The 16,734-nt window shown below is 36.6% G+C and overlaps 1 protein-coding gene across 2 annotated transcripts in view; it reads right to left on the bottom strand.

Annotated features, from left to right (window-relative positions):
• Positions 1–15,831, bottom strand: part of LOC107728337 (protein Wnt-7b) — a 41,451-nt gene extending 25,620 nt beyond the window's left edge. The window contains exons 1-2 of one of the 2 annotated variants that reach the window (XM_016538476.1): positions 15,232–15,831; positions 2,436–2,662 (exon numbers count right to left, since the gene is read on the bottom strand). In XM_016538476.1, coding sequence (XP_016393962.1) covers positions 2,436–2,662; positions 15,232–15,302 — 298 coding nt within the window. In that variant the 5' untranslated portion in view covers positions 15,303–15,831. Of the gene's footprint in view, positions 1–2,435; positions 2,663–10,926; positions 11,194–15,231 lie in introns of those variants that run through there. The other variant, XM_016538475.1, reaches the window with a different exon arrangement.
• Between the last annotated feature and the right edge of the window lie 903 nt (positions 15,832–16,734).

The raw sequence follows: 16,734 nt of genomic DNA, 5'->3' as shown, positions 1-16,734 counted from the left end.
CGGTTCGGACCCAAATAATATAATGTGAACACAGTCCAGCGGAGGCAGGGGGAGGGGGGAGCAATCGAACTCGGGTTCGGACCAAGCAATCGAACCAAGTGTGAAAGCACCCTAAATCGCGCTAGCAATGGTGATTTAATCTAAAGATCGGTAGCTCATATCACATCAAACCATGCAAATTCTTACTATTGTTATACTTTATTCTCAAATTGTTAATGTTAAGAACATCAGCATTACGTGACTATGTGAATATAGTGTGTATTAGCGTGTAGATTTCAATTTCTGTACAGTCTAATCTCTAATTGCCATACCATTCGAATTTCATATCAAGAAATTATTTTTAACCCAAATTATGCTCCCTTTGAACTGGTTTTCTTTAAAATACAAATTCTGTGTAATCCCAGGCTATCTGTAATCAGAAGCACATTTAACGGGCTAAAGTAGTTTTGATAGTTTCGATAGTTTTGAACACTGGCTGGTTATGTACTTGCTCAAATGTTGACTTCGGATAATTTTTAACCAAAAAAAGTTACGGACTGCAGCTTTAATAAACGTGCGATTAGTCGACTAATGCTTCAAATGAACGACTACTAGTCGACCAGAAAAATCCTTCGTCGAGGGCAGCCCTAAAAATATGTAACTTTTAGCCTTTTGATTATCTAATCAGTCAAATTAGAGATGGTTAAACTCATGGGTGATTTTACCTTCACTTCATTCATCACACAGGGAACAGAAGGTCAAGCCGAGCGCATTGCATTGTGAGATAAAGCACTCTTTGCTAGCCTGTGCATGCACAGAATTCAGTAAAAACTGCACATTATACATACTATAAATACTATACATACTCCATACTGCAGAAATAGCTAGTATGCTGTTCCAAACATAACTGTAGAGCAGTAAGCCGTAGCTGATAGCATCTTTGTAGCCTGGTGTGCATGTGTACGGTAAATGTGTAATCAAATGAACAGAGGTGAATCCAGTTCCACTTAATCAGCACTATATTAATCACACCAACACAAACATGCTTTCGCAAGCCTTTGAGGGTCAAGTGTGTGCACGTACAGCGCGGCGTGTGTAACCAGGGTTTGCCCACAGCACAAAGACTGCCTTCTTTCATAACACCACATTTGCCCGTTTCTGAAAAGAGTTCAGAGCTTTTGTCACAGTAAACGACTGGATCCTGTCTAATCAAAGCAGCATTTATACGCTTATCTTCACAGCACTGTTTCTACTTGTGTTCGTGCAGAACTGAAGTCCCAAAACATGCTTGCATCATTGCTACAGGCTTCCCAAAAGACCCGAACAACAACCATGTCGACATCAATTAGATTAAACCTTTCAATATTCAACCCAAAATCAAAGGAAAGACAGTTTTGTATAAAGAAAATAAATAAATATATATATATAATATGATTTTAATAATACAATGTATTTTAAATAGAATAATAGAAACAATAAAACAGAAAAATAAAATATATAAAAAACTGGTAACAATTGGTAAGGTCCCAGTAGTTAGTTAATCTGTTAATTAAAATTAGCTAACAATGAGCAATTCATTTGTTACCGTATTTATTAATCTTTGTTAATTTTTGGTTAATAAAAATACAACTATTTATAGTTCATGTCAGCTGAGGTCAATTAAATAATGTCAACAGATGCAAATTTCAGTAATGTATTATTAAAAGTTGAAATTAACCAATTAACAAAAATATTATTATATTACAAAAAATATATATTAATAATAGTGCTGTCAAACGATGTGAGTGTGTACTGTGTGTATTTATTACATACATATATATATATATATATATATATATAAATACAAACACATGCATGTATATATTTAAGAAAAATATGTTATATATTAAATATATTTATATATAACATAAAATATATAAATGTATATACATGTAAATATTTTCAAAATATATACTGTATGTGTGTGTATTTATATATACATCATAAATAAATGCAGTACACACACATATATATAAACAAAAACTTTTATTTTGGATGCGATTAATCGTTTGACAGCAGTAATTAATAGTATTACATATTGCCATTTAGTATTATATTGTATTGAAAAAGTATTATGGGTATTAAAATACAAAACACAAAAGAGAAAACATCTGGACGTAATAATGAGAATTTGAACATGAAAATAGGCTTTATTGTCTTTATGCAAAATAATCTTTATTATTTTCCTCTTGATTCTAGATGAATTATCCATACATATTTTGACAGATTCACAAGACTACAGGTTCAGGATCAACCTGAGGTTAAAGAAACTGCCACTGAGATGAATGGGAATACTTAGAGTTATTTGCAAGTGTTTCGATCAACAACCCAGTGGTAATAGTGTCTGAACCCAGATCTTGTTTCACACCATCCCGAAAACAAACCAAGCGCGCTAAAGACCCGTGACAAGCACTGACCTACTCGCAGCTCCTGTCCGAAGACGGTGCGTTCACCCAGCGCCGAGCAGTTCCAGCGGCCGTATCTGAACTGGTACTGACATTCGTTGATGCCCAGCTGTGCCCCCTCTCCGATCACGATGATGGCGTCCGGCCGGCTCTGGCAGATGGCACGCTGGCGAGGTGCGAGACCAGGGATCTTATTGCAGATGATGTTCGCACCAAGGGCCACCACAGAGGAAAGGGCCCTGTGGGACAGAAGAGACAAACACAAATAGTAAAGATGAACATTACTTGCATCATAGCATACGGTGGATAGTTTATGACCTTACACACACATCAGAATTAAGCAGTTAATTGCTTGAAGTGATTTTTGTACCATCATTACTTTTAACAATAACACCTGCACCAAAGAACTATCACAAATGTGATCTCTATAGTATCTCATAAGCACTACTTGAAATGGGTGAACATTTCTACCTCTCAAATTAAAACTCGCACATTTCCCAATGCATTTTTATTTCTTAACAAATGTGATTCACCCACAGTAGTGCAAGTAAAAAGAGATAGTAAAGATCTGACCAATACAGAGGATAGAACATATTAGAACAGAACACAACACCAGAGTATAATAGAATGAGAATAAATAAAACAGAATTGAAAAACATAACTGAAGTGTAATGCATAAAAGGAATAGAACAGCATAACTGAACATGACATACAATAAAAGTGAGAAGAATGTAACAAAACAGAACAGAATTGAACAGAAGTGAAGAGGCCAATACACAACTGTAAGAACAGAATCAATAGAATAGAATAGAAATGAATAATCCAAGACATAATGTAGAGCAGAATAGAACCAAAACAAAAAGTAGAAAAGAAAAACATAACAATGTAAATGTATAAAATAGATTAGAAATTAATAAACTAGAACAGCATAACTCGACATGATATAGTGTAAAACAGAATAGATTTGAACAGAAGTGAATAGGCCAACATACCTGTAATAAAGAATAGAATCACAGGATAGAATACAATAGAATAGACCAAGACATGAATGTAGAGCAGAATAAGTAAAAAAACAAATAGAAAAGAAAAGAAAAGAAAAGCACGACTGGACATGAAAGAATAAAATAAAATAGAACTGAATAGACCAGAACAACATACCTAAGCATGTCACAGAATAAAAAGTGAGCAGAATAAACTGAACAAAACAGATTAGAATTGAACAGAAGCGAATAAGCCAATGCATAGCCTAACTGTAATATGGGATATAATCAATAGATTATAATAGACCTATTCTGCCCTATTCTATAGAGCAGAATAGGGCAAAAACTAATAGAATAGAAAAAGAAAACATAATTGCACAAAAATGAATAAAATAGAATTGAATATACCAGAACATCATAACTGAGTATGACATAATGGAAGAAGACTGAACAGAATATAACTGAACAGAAGTGAATAGGCCAACTCATAACTGTAATATGGAATAGAATCAATTAAACATAATTTAATACAACAGAATAGAACAGAACAAGTCATATATGAAGAGTAGAGAAAAAAAATCGAAAAGGAAAGCAAAACATTACAGGACATATAATAAAAATAAGCAGAATGTAATTGAACAAAACAGAATAGAATTGAACAGACATGAATAGGCCAACACATAACTGTAATATAGAACAGAATCAACAGTACAGAATAGAACTGAATAGATCAAGATATAACTGTAGAGCAGAATAAAATTACAGTTTTTATTTTTAAGAATAAAAACAAAAAGAACAGAAAAGAAAAACAACTATAGAATAGACCAAGACATAAATTTACAGCAGAACAAAACAAAAACAAATAGAACAGAAAAAGAAAAACATAACTGAATGTAAATTATGAAAAGAGTAAAACTGAATAGACCAGAACAGCATAACTGAAGAAAACATAGAATAAAAGTTACCAGAATATTGATTAAATAAAACGGAATAGAATTTATCAAAAGTGAATAGGTCAACACATAACTGTAATATAGAATAGAATATAATCCAAGACATAACTGTAGAGCAGAATAGGATGAAATCAAATAGAATAGAAAAGAAAAACAATGAATGAGTAAAAATAGAACAGAAATGAAAGAACCAGAACAACATAAACAAACATGAAATAAAAGACCAAAGCTGAACAGAATAGAACTAAACCAGCCAATGCATGATTGTAAAATAGAATTGAATACAACCAATATAAAATAAAATGCCACCAATGAACATGATATAGCAGAATAAAGAATAATAGAATAAAATAAATAGAATAGAATACCACCACTGAACATGACTGAACAGACTAAAACAGAACTGAACAGAAAACAAAAGAACAATATACACGACAGAACAGAACAATGTGTTACTGGTTATAAAGATCATATTTTTCATGCCCCTTTTTTGATTCAACTCATATTTTCATGCAACTGTGACCACACAAAGTGGGTCATTTTCCAAACGCACACATCTCTGTCATCATACGGCTTCTCGTGTTGATACAGCCCTCGAACAGCGCTCTTAATATGCGCGCTGAGTATTTTCGGCGCTCTGTGTTTGCACAAACCCGCGTGGCTAAACAAGCAGGCTTCTATGTTTACGAGCATTGAACCCGTTCAGATATGTGCCTTTCAAACATGTCAGAGACGAGGGCTGTAAAAACTCGGCAACACGCATGCCAACTTTGAAGAGTGACGTCACTGGCTGCCGAGGACTGCACCGCAAGCGCGGCGAGTTGCAACAAGCAATGCGTGTGTCAGCAGAAACGGCACGCAGGGGTGGACGGGCCGGTCTCGCTGCTGGGAGAATAGCTGCGACTTATGGATTCCCCGTCAAAACAGATCAAACGGCACAGAACAAAGACGCGGAATGTTCATTGGAAATCGGATACGGCTGGTTTGCTTCTTTTCTGGTCGTGTTTCCATGTCCACAAAGGCTTAAGAATTACTCTTAAATACAAAACCACATGTGGGATGCAGCCGAGGGACCCCTCTCTCGCTCTGTGTTTAAGAAACATCTCCTGTTTCTGCATATAATGGAGTCGCGAGGGGAGAGCAGCTAAAAGTGTATGTTTATTTAAACCCTTCAGCGAACACAAACTAACACTCCATCACACGTTAATATAGTGGCGTGATGCAGCGCCTCCGAAGCCATCCAAACCAGTGTGTTTGGGCATTAGGTGGGCCGCTGTGAGGACTATGAAGTTTTGCTGCCAAATCTCTAGATCTGTTCCAAACCTTGTGCGCTGCCTACCTACAGAGCATCATAAGCACCTTCAAAAAGCAATGTGGCCAGATTCAAAAGGCAGCATCCCATGTAGCCTATCTTTGGTAATCACAGAATACAATGCAAAGTGAGATAAATATTGTTTGTAAATAATGCTTACTTACAGAAATCTTTATTCAGCATCAGCAAGGACGCATTAAATTGATCAAAAGCGACAGTTTATAATGTTACAAAAGATTTCTATTTCAAGTAAATGCAGTTATTTTGAACTTTCTGTTCATCAAAGAATCCTAAAAGAAATGTATCATGGTTTCCACAAAAATATGACGCAGCACAACATTCAACATTGATGATAATCAGAAATATTTCTTTAGCAGCAAATCAGCATGTTAAAATGATTTCTGAAGGATGTGACACTGAAGACTGGAGTAAATTCAGCTTTGCTTCACACGAATAAATTACATTTTAACTTGTATTCAAAGAGAAAACAGTCGTTTTGAATTGTAAAAATATTTAGCTGTTTTTACTGTATTTTTGATTAAATAAATAATGCAGCGTTGGTGAGCAGAAGAGACTTCTTTCAAAAACCCTTAAAAAAAAAAATTTAATCTGATCTCAATCTTTTAATATCAAACTGTATCATTAAAAATGGTTCAACCACATAACAAGCTACAAAACATCTTAGCAACTGCATAGCATCACCCTGACAACCACATAACAAGCTACAAAACATTCAAAACACCTTAGTAACTGCACTGCATAGCAACACCCTGCTACAAAACATCCATAACACCTTAGCAACTGCATAGCAACACCCTGGCAACCACATAACGAGCTACAAAACATTCAAAACACCTTAGCAACTGCATAGCAACACCCTGAGAACCACATAACGAACTACAAAACATTCAAAACACCGTAGTAACTGCATAGCAACACCCTGCTACAAAACATTCAAAACACCTTAGCAACTGCATAGCAACACCCTGGCAACCACATAACGAACTACAAAACATTCAAAACACCTTAGTAACCGCAAAGCAACACCCTAGCAACCACATAACAAGCTTCAAAACATAAAAAAATATATATTAACAGCATAGCAACAACCTACACACAACGAGCAACAAACTGGCAACTGCATAATGAGAAACAAAAAATTCGAAACACCATAGTAACTGCATAACAACACCCTGGCAACTATTATATATATATTATTATTATTATATAATATTATAAAATATATATATATCACATAGTTTCATCTGCAAATGTTTTTTTCCCCATAGCTAGATAAATCAGATTGTGGGCCACAGAACATGCTGCTCTAGAAACAAATGAAACACTCCACCCTCTTTTCTTTCATTTATTTGGCTTTCATTTAAAACCTCTTATTATGGCTGTCCTGCTCATCCACAGTCATAAAGTACCGACTGACATTGTTTCTGGTTAAACAAGTTGAATATAGACTGGATCCTTCAGAGCAGGTTATTGTGATGTAAAACGCAAAGCAGTGAGCCTCTGGAATATGCGCGTCACACACTGAGATTTAATATCTCAGTTTTATAGAAAAGATCAGAGAGAAAGGGTCTGAAAAATCTGATCTCAATATGAACTCATCGAACTCTTCTTAAAAACCAAACGATCTGAGCTTTTACACATTTTCACATTAACATTGTACGCTACAGTATGACTCATTTTTGACATAATTTGAGATGAAGATAATTAAAGAAAATCAATATTAAGATCCACATCAACTTCAGTCTGTTCTAAAATGCGAACTGTAAAGCTGCATGTTTAAAGGCTACTTAACTAGTCCTTAAGTTTACAGGTAACGCTGGATATTTTTAACTCCTACAAAACACGCATGGTATTTTCCCATCTGAAAATATCTGTGTTTTTACCAACTGACTCTACATTTAAATAGCCCCGAGTGAAAGTTTAATTGTGGTCCATATAAAATATGACAAAATAAATCAGTTCTGTCTCACGAGGAAGATTTCAAACATGAGTAGGATTTCCTGGTAAATGAGGAATAAATAATCCACAGGATGAGTAAATGCACTCTACTTTTAAACACAAGAAAATAAATGTTCCCTGTGCGCTTGGCTCCAGCTATCACCCAGTCCATTCTACTTAAAACAAATCCTGCTAAAACAAACTCTAAACTACCAACATGGACGAAGTGGCACCGGAAAACTTTCAAACCTCAGACTGTACATCTTTAAGCATTGAGAAAAAGCAAATGTGACTTTTATGGGCCTATTTATATGTCTAAAACTGCAATTTATTAAGACTATGTCTCTTACAGAATAGCAGAGCATGCTTCATACTAATGGGACATAGGGAAATGATATTTATCCCAAAAATAAGTTGTTTTATCATCTGGGATTAAATAGTTATGCTGCTATGATGGAGGAAGTTTTCAATGTATTGGCTTTGTATGAAAACACATTGTGATAACATCAGCCGATGTTTCATTTTATATTTTATTTTAAGTATGCAACAATGCATGTAGAATTGGAGGGGACCAAATGTAAAAGTTTGAGAAGTTTTTATTGGAAACCAACCACTATACTAAATATCAACATGTATGGTGTTAGAAACCTTACAAAACTTATTTGAAATAGACAAGTATATTTAAAAAAATCGTTCAGATGAAGTAGATTCGCCCTGTGAGAGATTCCCTGATTCCTGACTTCCTAAAAAAACTCAAACATTCCCATAAATATTAGCGAGAAAAAAGCACTGACCACAAACTTCCTTTTAACCTTCCTTTAAAAGCCATTAATTCCACAAAATGTATCAAATTTGCAAAGTGCCGAATTAATATGGTTTAAAAGCAATTTGTGATGTGCAAACCAATGCTATACATATACTTACTCACTTAAATGCCAGCAAAACCCCACATCTATTTTGAAAATTGAGTTTGGGGTCTCCAGCTGCTAAATTAGGACCATGGTCTGGAGGTCATTTGACAGGGGTTTGAGAAGAAATTATAGGAAAAAGAATTTACAGACCAGCTTGGAGCTTAAATGCCAGCAAAACCCCACATCTATTTTGAAAATTGAGTTTGGGGTCTCCAGCTCCTAAATTAGGACCATGGTCTGGAGGTCATTTTGACAGGGGTTTGAGAAGAAATTATAGGAAAAAGAATTTACAGACCAGCTTGGATACCAAATGCATCAAACGTGCTGTTCAGAAGTTCACTTGGACAAGATGCAAATACAATGTACTTGAACTTGTAAACGTAAATAATATGAATGTAAATCTAGGGGAGACTGGGGCTAGTTGTCACACAGAGTAGTTGCCATAAGGGCTCAAACTCAACAACTATAAAGCTTTAAGTCAAAAGTCAAATCTCTCTAGCAATGCTTTTTCCTAGTCGTCTATCACATTTTTACAATTCACATTTTCATAAGAATTCTTAAAAGTCAGGTCAGGGCAAGTTGTCGCATGCAGTTTTTTCAATTTCATTTAATTTCAATTTAGGCCAGATGCACGTATGTTAAACTTTTATATTTTTGTGGTTTCATTTTCATTATGCTGAAAAGTCTTAAAATGGCCTGTGATATAAATAGATTACCCCATATATCGTGACAACTTGCCCCGTTATAGGGATCAATTTCTTGAGCAATAATAGCGGTAGAGTTCAACTGCTTTAAGTTTTGTGTCTGTGCAGAAATAAACATTAAATGAGAAATATTCCGTGTGACAACTAGCCCCACTGTCCTCTACTTCATTAATATTATTGCAATCAAATGCATGCAAAACGTGTTTGTGTCGGTGTTTAGAGCAGGTGAAGGTTGAACCAAGGAACCGTCTGTCTGTAAAACCAAAGTGACTCATAATTGAACACATACACACACTTTATATATGAATCTTACTGAACTTCTCTGCCACTCAGTGGCCAAATGAAATTCTCCTCTATTCAGCTTCAACACTGAACACTTACATTTACCAACTCCAACCAGATTTGCAGTTTAATTCCCTCTTCTACATTGTAACAAGTAGAAATCTTCAGTTGTTGTTACATTAAGGAGCTATTTCTATCTATCCTGACCCTAAAAATGATTAAGATGATTCAGTCATATTAAATAATCAGAATAAAACCACCACGACACATTTTTCATGGTTACCTGACAAAACATTCCTTACGTTGTAAGTTCATGGACTTCCCTTTAAAGGTTCAGATTACATGAGAATAAAAAAAAATCTTGTGAAATTAGATTAAACTGAATCTTGCATTTTAACACAAGTTCCTAAGAGTCTCATTAACACAATCAACAGCATCATTCATGAAGCTTATCTAAATGAAATATTAACTACTGTATTTACTCAACGCGTCACAGGTTCATTCAGAAAAACCAGTCCAGATGCAGGAATCTACCTTGATCAATGCTAAACGTTAATGTTTTATTAATCCATCCTCGAACATGATCAGTCAAAGGCTTAGACACATCTACTCGCTCTTTATTCGGACTTTTCAACATTGTAGAGTGATAGTAAAGTGATGAAAACTCAACATATGTCAACATGTGTCACGCAAATGAAATCTTTCCTATATTTGAGCTTCTCCTTTGTCTAGATTTCAGCTCTACTCTGGACATTAACCAAATTTGTAAAAAATAAAATAAAATATATATATATATTTTTTTTTTAAAAATAATAATTCTGAAGAATTCATATTGGAATCTGTCATAGTAAGCAATTCTAAAGGATCCCAGCATGCATTTTTTTTTAATTTTTCAAACATAAAATAAAACTAGATCTTTCAAAACGTAATTCCCAACGAAGCTACGACTATTCCCAGTAAAACTGGACATCAAAAACTCCTAGCAACTTTCTTTATCTGTCCAGTATTCCATATACAAATAAGTCAAAAAATGGATTCATCCCAACAGGGACTTCAATTAGTTCCATATTACTATGATAGAAATTCCAGCAGGAATCCTGTGCATGTTCCTTTGGGATAATTGTGAAGAATGTGGGATGTTTCTCAAAAAGTATCAAAGGAGATCCCATGCACGCTAGACACTTGTTAGGTGGGTTTCCATCACCTGTCCAACTAATGCATTTCAAAACATGCATTTAAATGTTCGTTTTGTAAAGCAATTCCTATATAGTGCACACACTGTACACATAACCCTAAAACATTTAAGCCATCGTAAGAAAGAAATTCTAGTCAAGTGCGTCCAAACTTGTGACTTGCATCGCACGAGCGCGAAATCAACAGATTTAGACGTTTGTAAACTTACAGGTAGCTCCCGCTGGTGAGGATGAGGAAGATCTGCGGATAATAGACAGACAGCAGCACACTGCGCGAGGAGAAGAGGATCATGGTGACATACGGACGCTTTTCTGACGGACTGAGAGAAAGAAACACGTTTAGTTCCAGTTGCACGTCTGTGGTGTTCGCGAGCGGAGCTTCTTTGAGGCTGCGCGTAACTCCCGGACGCGTGTGTGTGCGAAGGAGACGCGCTGTGTCATCGCGCGGTTCGTTCCGTCGGAGCGTTCTGATGGGTTTTGGGGGGATTTGGGGATGGAAACAGAAGTGGCTCTCTCCTCTCCGGAGAGTCCGGGCTGCCATTGGGCAGAGGACGGCACCATCACACCTAAAACATTTAAGCCATCGTAAGAAAGAAATTCTAGTCAAGTGCGTCCAAACTTGTGACTTGCATCGCACGAGCGCGAAATCAACAGATTTAGACGTTTGTAAACTTACAGGTAGCTCCCGCTGGTGAGGATGAGGAAGATCTGCGGATAATAGACAGACAGCAGCACACTGCGCGAGGAGAAGAGGATCATGGTGACATACGGACGCTTTTCTGACGGACTGAGAGAAAGAAACACGTTTAGTTCCAGTTGCACGTCTGTGGTGTTCGCGAGCGGAGCTTCTTTGAGGCTGCGCGTAACTCCCGGACGCGTGTGTGTGCGAAGGAGACGCGCTGTGTCATCGCGCGGTTCGTTCCGTCGGAGCGTTCTGATGGGTTTTGGGGGGATTTGGGGATGGAAACAGAAGTGGCTCTCTCCTCTCCGGAGACTCCGGGCTGCCATTGGGCAGAGGACGGCACCATCACACCACCACCATCCGCCCACTTTTGGTTAAAGGGGCCACTAGGGGCCACACTGACAGCGCGCCCGTGCCCGCTGGAGAGGTAACCGACGATCCCTACAGCTTCACATATTGACCCAGAAGTCCCACATTATGTATGTATTCCACTTTAAATATTCACTTCGTTTACTTGTAATCAGCGTGCGAGTTACACAGTCACATCCTGGGCTCCATTTTATCACGGAATGTTCTGTGGCTAGCTACATTTCGTCGCGAATCTCTTGGGGTTCAACTCATCTCCTGCGTTTTAGCGCCAAAACTTAATTTAAAAGACTTTCAAAACAAAACATTACGTTGTTGGGTTATGAAAAGCTATAGTAGTCTGATAAACAATGAGATTATCAATATTTCATCCAATAATAATCCTGACGGATATCGTGCCAGCGGTTGCTATGGTTACCTATTCAGTGGCTTGCTTTAGTGAGCATTTATTTACTTCTACGTGAAAATATGCGTCCTGACTCATTTTTTGTGGTCACTCAGCCATTATAAAACTGTTAAATGCCAATACGTTTATGCCAAAATATTTTCAGGTGGCAGTAAATAGACGCTAGCAAAGCTGCGGAAGTCACCATAACAACAGTAGACTTTAGCACTTTCAAATTTTAGATCTTTGAATTGACAGAACTTGTTTAGACTAAATGTACTAATTTCTAAATGTTTCATCAATATTTCATCCAATAATGATCCTGACGGAGATCGTGCGAGCGGTTGCTATGGTTACCTATTCAGTGGCTTGCTTTAGTGAGCATTTATTTACTGCTACGTGAAAATACGCGTCCTGACTAATTTTTTGTGGTCACTCAGCCATTATAAAACTGTTAAATGCCAATACTTTTTATGCCAAAATATATATTTTCAGGTGGCAATAAATAGGAAGTCACCATAACAACAGTAGACTTTAGCACTTTCAAATTTTAGATCTTTGAATTGACAGAACTTGTTTAGACTAAATGTACTAATTTCTAAATGTTTCATCAATATTTCATCCAATAATGATCTTGACGGAGATCGTGCAAGCGGTTGCAATGGTTACCTATTCAGCGACTTGCGTTCGTGAGCATTTATTTACTGCAAAGAGAAAATACACTCCCTGACTAACTTTCTTGGAGTCACTCAACCTTCTTAAAACGGTGTTAAATGCTACTTATACGGAAAATATATGTATTTTCATGTGGCAGTAAATAGACGCTCGCGAATAGAAATTGCAGTCGCCTGCGGAAGTCACAGCGATTTCAATTAGAATCTTTGAATTGACAGAACATAAATACTGTCATTACTTTTCACTTTATTTCACTATATATCAAAGTTTGTAGCAACAGCAGAGCCCTCTTTGGCACTTACTAAACAGTCTTAATATGATTTTCCAGCCCGGTCTCATGAAAATGCGTATAAATAGTACGCCAAATAAAAATGAAAACTCGTGGTATTGATACGCAAAAATTGACTTTGGCGTGCATATGATACGCAGTTTTCGCGTGCATATGATACGAAATTTGTTGGCGTGCATATGATACGTAGTTTTCACGTACATATGATACGCATCTACCCCACAACCCTAAACCTATCCATCGCGTAGCATATACACGCCAAAGCCCATTTTTGTGTATCAATACTACGAGTTTTGGTTTTTATTTGGCGTACTATTTATACGTACTTCCATGAGATCGGGTTGGTTTTTTCAGCTACAAATACCATTTATAATTGCACATTAAGGAATCTTTTAGAAGATAAAACATGAGGACGCTGGTCCAAAAGACAACCCATAAATCTATAGGCCAGCTTTATTAATGTGCTTAATGAGTGAAATGCAGTGCTTGTACCTGCATGTGCTGTATGTCATCATAGTGAAAGAGGTTAAAGGGGGTATGGTGACAGATATCAAGCCTCAGGGGTGACAAAACAGGTTTGACCTGATGAGACCCCACATTATCTAGAGATCTCAAAGCATGCTTTCAGTCATATGAGGTCTTGAGAGCCACCTTATGTCTTCTCAAGATTGCATGATTAATCTCAAAGCTTTGACATAATGACAAATGTGCTTCCAAAAATGAGAAAAAAAAAAGTGACTCATGAGGTGCTTTTCAATTTTATAAGTTGCTCTAAGCTGTATAATCACCTGTTTCGGATAAATAACAGCGGCCTGAATGGATTTCCACTTCAAAAGGTGGATAAACTATGATCTGTTTGTGCATGCAAAGACATACGCAGATCTAGATATGATATCCTAATTCCATTTTGCATTGCTGAGAGTGTAATTTCTCAAATGGCAGTGCATACGCGCAGAATAAAAACAAATAAACGAGAGCAAAGAGTTAAATATATCAAGTAAATCATGAATAGTCTAGATGACAGGCGACCCTCTCTTGGAATACGAACAAATCCCTCAAGAATTCAGGTGAGGTCTTGCAAAACTGGAGGGTGAAGGAATGTGGAAATACAACTCGGCATGCTGTTATTACTGAGGGTATAGAGAGGTGAAAGCGAGAGAAAACCACAGCATGGATCTTCCTTTAAACTAGTTAACATTGACCAAATGCTGTGGAAAATAGCTGTAAAGATCCAATTCACTCATGTGAAGACCAATCAGTAAGCAGGTGTACAGATCTTTTTAGTACACACTTTTACTGATCAGCTGCATGTTATTTATAATCGCAATAAATGCAATGCAAACTTTTAGATTAGAAAGCTGCCAACCTAAGCTAAATGCAGAACAAAATGCCATTAAATGCTATTTTATTAAACAAATGTGCCATTTCGAACTCCAAAATGAATTGAAATGTTAAATTTAGGGTTAGTTTTTATGAAGCAATAACCTTAGAGAGCAGATATTTATTTTTTTTCTTTAGTAAACGGGTAGCTGACATGAAATACTTGTGGTGTGAAATGCTGTTTTTGATGCATTATGGCATTTTAATGCATCTTTTATGATCTCATACTAATTGGGAACTATATGGGATATAAAAACACTGCAGGACCCTTTAATAAGAACTAGTGAAGGCAAAATTAATAAAAAATGGTGCAATCGCCTAATATATAAATGTTGATGAAAAAGCAGCTAAAACACACAGTGTTATTTCAGTATCATTGAGTTGTTATTAATATTTAGAATATTTTATTATTTTAATATTTTGTTTTAAATTTAAATTAAAAGTTTTAGTAATTGTGTTAAATTTGTGTTAGTTTTATGTAGCAGATTTAGTTTTTTTAAACTAAACGAAAATGAGAAATGTTGCATTGGCAACTAGCTGAAGTTTAATATATTTTGTTAAAATATTTGATTTTATTAATGTTTATTTCAAGTAAAGAATGTTTTTATGCTTTTAGTTTGTTAACTATAATAACCCTGCACTGACATGAGCTTATGTCACCTACCCAAACTTAAACATCAAATGCATTGCGTTTAAAGCACATAATATGTATAGCATAAAGTAGGTCCTCCGCTTACCCGAGTCGAGAATAAATGATGCCGAAACACAGGAGCACGTTAAAGATCCACAAGCGTAGAGGTCTGACCATGGTGTCCAATCAGTGCAGAAATCCAGCTCACATCGGCCACTCCGTTCCACCTGCGCAGGTAAACACGCTCTTTCTGTCTCTCCGACGTGTCTTTCTGATTCCTTGTAAAGATAGAAACCTGAGAGCCATAGTCAGGGTTCAGCTGACGCTCTGGGATGCTTTGCCGTCTCGTTCTCGGGTCCGAAGGCGAGATTGAGGCTTACAAACGCTGTGTTTTCAAGGAGGAGCGAGTCGAATGTTTTCAGGTGAACCTGCCGTGCGCGTCGAGTTCCTCCTCCTCTCTCTCGGGTGGAATGCCGACGCTTTTATGTTCCAGGCTCATCGACTTGCTGCTGCTGCTGCTGCTGGTGGTTTGTTAAATTCTTTCCATTTCTCCGCAGGTGAAAGTCTAGGGCAGGTAACACAAGCCTTTATCCACGCCCCTTCAGCTTTACGCTCACAGATGAGAGCATTTTACAGGCATGAAGCACGTGCTTTGGCTGCACGGACCGCAAATGAAAGGCATCGAGGCTCAGCCCTCCCTTTTCATAAAGAAATTGGCTGCAAGTCCATTGCACAATCATGCAACAAAGTGATCGTTCCATGCATACATGGATGATATTTCATGAATCGGGCTACAGGGGGAGGGACGAGAGAGAGTTTTTTTGCACAAGTTCTGACTGTGTGATTCTGTGCCTTTACACATTCAAAATTGTTTTTTGGGGTCCATAAAAAAGATAATGTTTTTGGGGTCTAAAACAATATATTAGGCAATGCATTTGAATCAGTTGGCTTTCTAACAGATTTGGATGCAATGCACCACCATAAAAAAAATTTGTGGATGCAAATATTATATTTAGCAATGCATTACATATTCAAAAATATTTTTGAGTCAAAACAATATATTAAGCAATGCATTTGAATCAGTGGTTGGTTTACTAACAGATTAGGATGCAATGCACCACCATAAAACATGTTTTGTTGTATATATTGTATATTTTGCAATGCATTACATATTCAAAATTGTTTTGTGTGTGTGTGTGTGTGTGTGTGTGTGTGTGTGTGGGGAGCAAAGAGACTTGGATGTTTCTTCTCAGAAAACCCCGGTAATCGCATATGTTTCTCCTCTAGAGCTTGGAAAGAGATCTCAACAATGTTCTCAGATTTCCCAAAATCAAAAAGTCTTCAAAGCTCAAAATGAACCCAAACACGTCTCATCAAATTTGGCAGAAACACAATTATTTGAGCTATTTTATCAGCATAGACTTTATAGCTCTGTATGTCAACAACTGACTTGATTCAACTGATTTGTGTCTATTTTTACTGTATATCCTCTCAGAAAGTTCAGGAGAAAAATCACCAAATCTGCTTATAAGAAGCTGATAAGAGGTTTAAAAAGATAAAACTATCTAAAACAGTGCATTTTAAAATAAGTGAACTGCAAAAAAAGCTA

This window comes from Sinocyclocheilus rhinocerous, unplaced genomic scaffold (assembly GCF_001515625.1).
Source record: "Sinocyclocheilus rhinocerous isolate Xijiao unplaced genomic scaffold, SAMN03320098_v1.1 scaffold3292, whole genome shotgun sequence".
Taxonomy (NCBI): Eukaryota; Metazoa; Chordata; class Actinopteri; order Cypriniformes; family Cyprinidae; genus Sinocyclocheilus; species Sinocyclocheilus rhinocerous.
This window is presented reverse-complemented; position numbering and strand designations above follow the sequence as displayed.